This window comes from Limulus polyphemus, unplaced genomic scaffold, assembly GCF_000517525.1.
Source record: "Limulus polyphemus unplaced genomic scaffold, Limulus_polyphemus-2.1.2 Scaffold6851, whole genome shotgun sequence".
In the NCBI taxonomy this organism is placed as follows: Eukaryota; Metazoa; Arthropoda; class Merostomata; order Xiphosura; family Limulidae; genus Limulus; species Limulus polyphemus.
In genome coordinates this window covers 33,704-43,405 of record NW_013672461.1, presented here as the reverse complement: position 1 = coordinate 43,405, position 9,702 = coordinate 33,704, and the positions used below count along the sequence as shown (strand labels likewise).

The window sequence follows — 9,702 nt, the reverse complement described above, 5'->3', positions numbered from 1 at the left end:
AACAATGGTGAGAACTATAGTATCCATATCTAAACAATTGTGAGAACTATAGTATCAATACCTAAACAATTGTGAGAACTATAGTATCAATACCTAAACAATGGTGAGAACTATAGTATGCATACCTAAACAATAGTAAGAACTATAGTATCAATACCTAAACAATGGTGAAAACTATAGTATCCATACCTAAACAATGGTGAGTTTAGGTATGGATACTTTAGTTCTCACCATTGTTTAGATATGGATACTATAGTTCTTACCATTGTTTAGGTATCAATACTATAGTTCTAACCATTGTTTAGGTATGGATACTATAGTTCTTACCATTGTTTAGGTCTCAATACTATAGTTCTCACCATTGTTTAGATATGGATACTATAGTTCTTACCATTGTTTAGGTTTCAATACTATAGTTCAATGGGATAATATTTTTGAACTGTTTCTAAATTTGGCCTGGGTGCACTTATTAAACAATGGGATAATATTTTTGAATTGTTTCTAAACTTGGCCTGGGTGCACTTAATAAACAAAGGGATAATATTTTTGAATTGTTTCTAAACTTGGCCTGGAATCATGATATTGTTACGACAGTGGAAGTCACGTGACGCTAGTAACACGTCATGATATTCTTGAAGGTTCGTGAATGCTTGAGTGTTTGCTAGATGTGTGGTATTCTTGTATATAAGTGCACCAGACAATGAATCGATATAGAATGGCAGACAGACAGAGACGGACAATTCAGTCAAGCGCGGTAGTAAGTAAGTGCATGAAACGTTCGTAGTGGATTATAGCGTGTGTTTAAGTTAAATTGATTGTGGAAATTAAGCATATTGCAAAGTTGTATTGAGAAAGAATAAACTAGTTTTACTTAAGAAAGGACTTGTATCGCTGAAGTTTTTCGGAAGGAATTTTCACGGGAAATTAACAAACGACCAGAGACATAACAATATTATAAAGTTTCCAAGTTACACATCTCAATTAGAAATAATAGAAAATCCACATATTTATATTTTGCTTGAAATTTTATTAATTACTATAGCCTGTAATTCGAAATATTTAAGAAAGGCTACTAAACTCTGAAACGTTTTTGAGGTTTGTGCAAAAATATTGAAAAATTGAGAGTTGAGTCACTGAAGCCCTAAGTGACAGGTTAGGCTCCGTATGTACCATTAACTATTTATAACTTGGATTACTCAATATTCTTTTAACCTCTACGTGGTGTATGTATTAGGTATTTAACATTTTATAATGGTGGCTATGTTAGATCATTTCAAAAAGAAGGTAAACAATTAAGATCTAACATTAATTTAATTGGACCAGAATATATTCTCCTTTTTGCTTAAAAGCTTTAAATAAATGAAAGAAATGTTGTTGAATTTTTTTACCAGAAAATGTGTTTTACTAAAATGGAATAAAAGTATAACATTTTTTTCATAAGTCTACATAAAAAATGGTACAATTTATTTATTTATTCTCTGAAAAGATTGATGAAAAAGAAAAGGAGATTAAAGACTTCAAGAAGGAAGTAAAGAAAGCTAAAAAAGCTTTCAAAGACACCAATGCTGCTAAAGATAAAATGTAGGTATTTTTAGAGATTTATTTGGAATATTTATAAGTTATTTTGAAACATGCTACTAGGTGTTATACATTTTAACTACACCTATGACAATTCTCTATACTACTATAGTTTACTTTAGTTACAGTAAAAAAATATGGTTACGTGCACTTTTCACTTTGTAACTAGAATAATACTCCATTAGTACTATAGCTTGTCTTAATTGTAGTTTTGTGAATAAATGTTGTAACACATATTTTAATGTTATAACTAAAATTATTCATGATTGACCCTAGCTTGTACTTTTACAAAGAAATATCAAACATATTTTAATGTTTCAACTGAAATTAAATTTGATCAGCACTAGCTTGGTAATATTGTAGTTTTATAAAATGTTGTAACATCTATTTTAATGTTTTAACTTAAATTACTGTTGAACAACAGCAGCTTGTGCTTGTTGTAGTTTTCTAAAATATCTTGCAACATGTGTTTTAATGTTGTAGCTAAAATTACTTTCAATCAACATTATGTCACAGTTTTATAAAAGATATTGTTACTGAAATATTGTTTTATATTCTTTTTGAATTCATTCTGTTTGAATAACAATCAGTAGAATCTTTGGTTTTCATTTACTATAGGAATAAACAGGTACTGTTTTGGCTTGAAACTTTCACAACTGTAATTTTAACTTAACAAATGCAATTCAAGATTAGATGTATTTTTGTGTTTGTTAGTAAGCACAAAATTACACAATGAGCTATCTATACTGTGCCCAAGACAGGAATTAAAACCCAGTTTTTAGCATTAAAAGCCTTCAGACTTGCTGCTGAGCCACTTATGAGAGGGGGGCACAAAATTAGAGGAAACATTTCTACTCATAAATAAATTTTGTTAACTTTACAATGTGCATATATTTATTTTTACCTTACTGTTTGAAATTTGTAAAAGTCTACGTTATTCTTGTAATTGTCAGCTATTAAAGTTTTAACAAACACATAGTTTGCCATTAAAAACAACACATTCATTTCAGAATCACAAATCTTTGAAACATTGACTTTTATGCTTTTATTTACTTCTTTCTAAGTAATGGAAGAAAGCAAGAACAATAGTTTAAAGTGAAAATTATTTTTTGGTCTGTCTAGTATTTTGAATCGTAAGAAAAAGCGATTGGCACAATTGGAGGACCAGCTAAGGAAACTGGAAGTGCAAGCAACTGACAAGGAAGAAAATAAACAGATTGCTCTAGGTACTTCAAAGTTGAATTACTTGGATCCCAGGATTAGTGTGGCATGGTAAGTATGAAGTTTCAGAAATAGGAATCATAACTTATACTATTAAGATGCATTTCACTTTGTTTGGGTATTTAATTATTTTTTTTTACAATGTAAAAAAAGCCTCCACAGCAGCTGAGCAGTAAGACTTCTGGTTTATTACACTAAAGATCAGGTTTTGACACTTGCAGTGAGCAGAGTACTGATAGCCTATTGTGTAGGTTAGTCTTCAAAAACAAACAAACATACAAAAGCTAGATTTTACTTGCTTTTTTAGCTTCAATCTTAATGTTACTAAAATTGATTATGTTAAAGAATTTTGCTTAATTCATTTTAAACATTTTTGCTCATGGCCAGGTGGTTAAGGTGCGCGACTTGCAATCTGAGGGTCGCGGGATCGAATCCCCGTCACACCAAACATACTCGCCCTTTCAGCTGTGGGGGTGTTATAATGTGACGGTCAATCCCACTATTCGTTGGTAAAAGAGTAGCCCAAGAGTTGGCGGTGGGTGGTGGTGACTAGCTGCCTTCCCTGTAGTCTTACACTGCTAAATTAGGGACGGCTAGCGCAGATAGCTCTCGTGTAGCTTTGCGCGAAATTCAAAAACAAACAAACATTTTTGCTACAAACAATTGTAGTACAATTTAGAGGTCAGTTGAAAAGAAAATTTTACCTCAGCTACTCAAAATCTAAATATATTTTTTTTTTATTTACATCAGTGATGTAGGTGAAGGAATTTTCAATAAATTATTTAAATCTACTTATGATATTAAAGTTTAGGTGTTGCTGGCTGTTAGGAGGAGAAGGATGCTTTACAAAAAGGTTTGGATTATTTGGTGAGTTGGGCAAATAAATGGCAGTTGGCTTTTAATTATAATAAATGCAAAGTAATTAATGCATGTGGGAAATCACAATATGAATTATGAGTATCATTCTGATGGGAATAACCTTAACAGTGTTAGGGAAGAAAATTATCTTGGTGTTCTAATTGAATAGGGTTAATTTATTTTTCATATTATTAAAATACACTAATGTGATCTGAAATATTTATTAAGCGTTTTGTGCTTGAGCATAATGTTGGAATTAAGAATACCCGTGTAAAATTAAGTTTTTCAAACAAATGTTTTGAGATTGAAAATGAAGCATTGATTTTATGAGGAAAAAATGAAAAACAGTTCCGTGTGTATCTGTATTTGAAAAAATGCTTCAGAAGTCTTGTAAAAAATTTAGTTGAGAAATACTCTAGTTTTGTGTTTATGTTTTATGTTATCAAATAAAATGATTTATTAGCCAACTAAATAAAACTAAGCAAGATAAAACTTTATTGGTCTAGATATATTTGTTCTAATTAGGTGTAAGAAGTGGGATGTGCCTATTGAAAAGATCTACAATAAAACACAAAGAGAAAAATTTCTATGGGCTATAGAAATGGCAGGACCAGATTTTAGGTTTTGAAACTTTGTAGATTTATTAAAGAAAAACTGCCAGCACAACTTGTAAGTATTTTTCATCTCACTTTGTGTTTGTGGCATCAAACATTCTTTTATCCAACAGTCTTGATTGTTTGCCAACCAATCTACAGTGTAACATTTCTACATGGCTGCACAAACAAACAGTTTGTCTTTTTTCTTGAAAACAATTACATGTGAGCATTTTTCAAAAACAAGACAGCATCATGTAATATCCTACCTATTCATTAAACCTAATACCCCAACATTTCTTTAAAAGTAGAAAATTGTTCTTTTACCAGTTTTATACAAAATAAAATGGAAAGAAGGTTTGGTTTTTATAAGTTATAAGTAAATTGCACAATAACTTTTGCCACTAGGTGTTTTCGATGTTTATAAATGCTGTAGTAGAAATCTTCTGGTTCTGAATTAGTGTATTTTAAAGATTTATAATATGTTCAGTTTTTTTGTCATTTTTGGCAAAATTTGTTTTCTGTTGCTTGTAGTTACCGGTGTACGAAATTTATATAGGATTTAGTTTTTGTCAAATTAAAAAAATTAATTACTGAAATAAGTTTTGTTCATAAATCATATGTGATCATTTGCACAAAATTAGACCAGTTTGAATTTATATGATGTTGTTTCTTTAAATTATTTCTTTTAACTTTATGAATGAAGAGTATACTGTCATTAATTATCATTAATTACCTTGTTTATGAAGCTTTTCACAGTTTTTTTTTTGCATCAGACTCAAACATTTTACATAATGTGGTGTAGACTATTTAATTCTAATCGATGATGTTCTGTTGAAAGATCAAAATGAGTAAGTAAATTTTTGTACTTTCTTTCTGTCAAAATACTACTCAATTCTAAAAGTTGTAATTTTCTGAAATTGAAAGATCTGTCTATTAACAACTAGATGTCACAATGAGAAACAACATTTGACATTTTTTCTAATGCGTATATACTAAAATAAATAAGTCTTTTAGAATAATTAGGTGTGTTATATTCAAAACTTATATGCATAAATATAAGTTTGAAAACAAATTTAGAAATAAAACCTTGAATAAAATATTTATATTTATTTTACACCGTTTATTACAATTGCTTTTTGTAATGTTGAATCACTTTATGATTTCAATTATATTATGAAAAATATATTTTAAGAGTTTCAGTGAGAAATAAGTCATTTCTTGAAAATGATTCACTGATTTTTTGTAGTTTCAAGGGTCTGATTATTTATGTAAACAGTAGTTAGGAAGTGTGCATGTTTTTTTTGTTTGTAAGTGACTAAATAGATGAAATTAAATTGCCATCTAAAATGTATATAGCATATAATTAATAATGGGGATCAAAGTTTGTTTTGGTTGTCTAGCATGTGATTATTAGTGAGGCTCACAGCCAAGTCTCAGATATGCAGTGTGTGATAGAATATGCTGGATTTCAGCTACATATAACATGATTAGCATTGGAAACACATTTACAATGTGAAGATAATCAACAAATGTGCATTTATGTCTAAGATGCAAGTTGTGCATAACAGTAGATATGAAGAAAGACCTCAAGCATGTAGCTGATGATAAACCAGTAGACATGAAGATAAGTAATGAGCACTTAGCTTATAATAAACAGAGAATATATAGATAAAACTCTAGGATGTAACCTGAGTTTAGTAATATTAATAATCTTGAAGCTTACACGATGCTCGAGCCTCCTACACCAATAATATCAGACCACCATATAATTAGTACTCACTCTGAAGCTAAGTCTCAGATAAGTAGCATGTAATTAATAATGAAAGATGTAAAGTTAAAGCTGTGTTTGAAATATGTGGTAGTTAAACCTGACTACTGTTGTTGTTGTTGTCTTAAATTTTATGTAAATATGTTACTGTATACGAGTTGTAGCCATGAATGTAGAAGTTAGTATTTATCAGTGATTACAATATACAAAAGTATGTTCTAAAGAAATAAGTTTTAACACCCGCGAAGCACTTGTTTTGAATTTCATAGTAACTTTATTTAAAATCTATTTTATTCAGCTCTGACAATTAATTTGTTTTTAATATTTTTTAAATATTGTACAATATTTTTCCAATTAACCATTTCAACAAGATTTATGCACAGTGTTTTTAATTTTTAATCAAAAACATAATATAGATAACTAAAATCTGCAGCAACACAAAGATTTAAAATAAAGTGCAGTTCTTAAACTTAAAAACTGGATAATTGTGCTGCATCAACATTCCTACAGCCCAACTTCTTTTACCATTATATCTACATATATATATATGTGTATTCTTGCCATTCACTAAGAATACTTTGGTTCTTTATGGGATAATTTATTTATCAATTTTTCAAATCATATTGTATATCAGGTACAGACATGTAGGAAATAAATGATTTTGTAACATGCAGAGACCCCTAGTTTCTGTTTCATTAATGAGAATTAATTCAGTCTGTATAATTGTTGTACTACAGAAACTCATCCACAATCTAAATAAATCCTTTTGATACGTGTGTATTTTCTCTATCACTAACAACATTTAATTACCTTATCTATTAAATCCACAGGATTCATGTGTATTTTCTTTACCACTACTGAAACTTAGTCTTATTATTATTTCTCTATTACAGCTGAAACTTACCTCATCCACAATCCATGTAATTCCACAAAACAAGTTATGTTTTCATTGTTATCATCAAAGTTGCAATACTCTCATTCAGATATAGATATAAATACTTTTTTTATCAGCTAGTAGTGGAGGTTAGAGTAATTTAAATGTTTTTCAAATAAATTACTTGTAATTCCAACTAAAATTTTTTAAATTCTATTTGTTGCCTAAAATTATGATTTGTGGTATTTTCAGATACACTTATTTCTCTTTGGGTAATTGGAATAATAGGAATAAATAATTATTCCACAGAATAATAGGAGGTTTTACAGAAAACTATATTCAGTTTTACAGTTAAATTATATTTCCCAACTTTTGACTGAGTTGTGAGTAAGGAGAGAGAGACTGGACAAAAAGAAAAACACTTGAAAATCTCTTACTAAAAACAGACAAAGCAATCAAAATAAATGTATTCAGGAAGGATGGCACCTTTATATAGAAAATCTGTCAGAGAAGTGTAACTGTTGTATACTGAGAAAACGTAGCATTATATACACAAAACATTAATGGTATTCTTGTCAGAGCTTGTGCACTACCTACATGATTGTTGGACATGCCAATCACAAACCAAGTGAGGTTGTATCCTCGAGGGAACACCTGATCTGCCAGTGGAAAAGACCACTGTCCACTTCTACATAGTAAGTTCAAGTTTACAATAACCTTTCATATGAGCAGCTGTATAGGTTTTGATAAAGTATAAAACTGGAATGTTGGCAGTAAGTTAGTAGAATACTTGAAATGTCTGGTTATAGCCTTTGAAGATTACATGTTTTCTATCCCCTTGTTTATAATACAGTTTTCATAATTTTCATGTAAAAATGTGCACATTGTTGCAACATGCAATGCTGGTCATAAAAGTTGTTAATTTCCTTTCACCCTAGTTACCCATTGTCCTGGGTTATTCACTTGTGGTATCACATGTTCTTTCTCACAACCTCAGTCTTTAGAAGAAAGTTTTTTCTGTTTATTGTCTAATGTTTCAGTTTTAGACCTTCATCATGGTTATAACTGCAGGAGATTTCTGTCACAATGTTGTATTTATATTACCTAGCGTTTCTGCTTTAGATTTTCACCAATGACTAAATAGCCATTATTGATCTCTATCTCCTAAAAACCTAAATGTTTTTGTCATTTATTGTTTGAGGCCTCAGTTATCAAAGTGTGTAGTTGCTGGCTACCTCTATATCCAGAAAAAAAAGAAGTTATTTACTGCCTCTATATCCAGAAAAAAGAAGTTATTTACTGCCTAATGTTTCGGAGTACAGCAACATGACCAAAGATGTGAGTAATCTTTATTTTCAGGTGGAAAAGAAAAAAAATTATTAATTATTGTCTAACATTTCAAACAGCTAACTATACCTCTTTCTGAAATTCCATGATCTACCTCACAAAACCCAGGTGCAGGTATGCCAGACATGGTACACATTACCTAATTAATTATTCACGGGCCATGAAAGGGAGGGATGTCTAAACTGTATTCACTAGACAGGTGTCCAGGAAAAGTAATTAAGGAAGGTTCCTCAAATTATAATTACATGACTACATAATTTAAATAAAATATTTAATTAGGGCATTATTCTTTACTTAATAAAGATTAAACTATTTATTTTTTTACTGTATGTGTAGGTGACACACCATTACCTAACCCTCAGATGACCATTTTAGTGAATAACAAAACAATACCTGTGCTCATATTATGACTCTTTTGAGTGAGTGCTATACATTACCTATTCTGTATAAAACCACTGAAAGACACACTATTACCTTTGCCACATACGTAATAGCTACACAATTTATTATTTAATATTAGCTCATTTATTATTAATATTATTATTACTGTCATCATATTCATTTATTTTTTACGTTGTGTTCTTTAAGTACTATCACTGAATGTATCGAAATCTGTATGGTTGTTAATGTTAGCTGCTTTCCTCTCGTCATTCACAAATATGGATAGGCTGTCCTACAAAGTCTGTATTATGTTATTGTATCAATAAAGTATAACAAAAAAAATCATGAACAATGTAAGTTTCGAAAGTAGCGATAGCGGCATTCCATTGAAGAGATAGCGCGCACAGTTATTCTCATAGTGTATAGTGGTACCAGTGGTTTGGTTAAAACAGGTGCCCCTCCAGGCGGATTTTAACCCCCTTTCGGGGAAACTAGTTTGTTTGTAATTGAGCAAAAAGCTACACAGTGGGCTATCTGTGCTCTACTCACCACGGGTATCGAAACCCGGTCTCTTGCGTTGTAAGTCCACAGACATACCGCTACGTCACAGGGGAGCTGTGGAAACTAAATGTACCTGATAGTGAAATAATACGTTGTCTATTTATGATAAAATTTTCATTACTCATTCAAGCTGTCTCCAAACGTTTATTAACTATGAACTCTACTCAGTACTAAGTAAGATACACAAAAAATAAAACTAAAATATCATGAATAAAAACTGAAATCACATTATTTATAAAAAATTAGAGATAAAGTGTACAGAAAATATATAAAGTATTCACATAATTAGTATCGTGAAAGAACTTTTAAACACAACAGAAATGCAATTAAACAAAAGTTAAAAACAGCATAAAATGAATATTATGAAAGCGAATTCAAAAATGTGGTGGAGAAATATCAAAACAGTGAAATTTTCTCACAAGGTTCACTGGTAAGAAAAATCTAAAAAATAATAAATAATAGTATTATTATTAATACTGTTACGTCTCTGTGTTCGTTTGTTAATTTTCCGTTAAAAT

General features: G+C 30.2%; 2 protein-coding genes across 2 annotated transcripts in view; both read left to right on the top strand.

The window, feature by feature from the left end:
* Nucleotides 1-1,486: 1,486 nt before the first annotated feature.
* LOC111089633 (DNA topoisomerase 1-like) lies at nucleotides 1,487-6,793 on the top strand (the record flags this gene model as incomplete). Its single annotated transcript, XM_022402492.1, has 3 exons — nucleotides 1,487-1,581; nucleotides 2,701-2,850; nucleotides 4,183-6,793. Coding segments are annotated over 3 exons (348 nt in total), but the record flags the coding sequence as incomplete, so codon positions are not given.
* A 1,419-nt stretch (nucleotides 6,794-8,212) lies between these two features.
* The window catches only part of LOC106474126 (casein kinase II subunit alpha), a gene marked incomplete at its 3' end in the record, with an annotated part of 34,259 nt that continues 32,769 nt past the window's right edge, over nucleotides 8,213-9,702 (top strand). Inside the window, exon 1 of the mRNA XM_022402493.1 lies at nucleotides 8,213-8,233. The remainder of the gene's footprint in view (nucleotides 8,234-9,702) is intronic.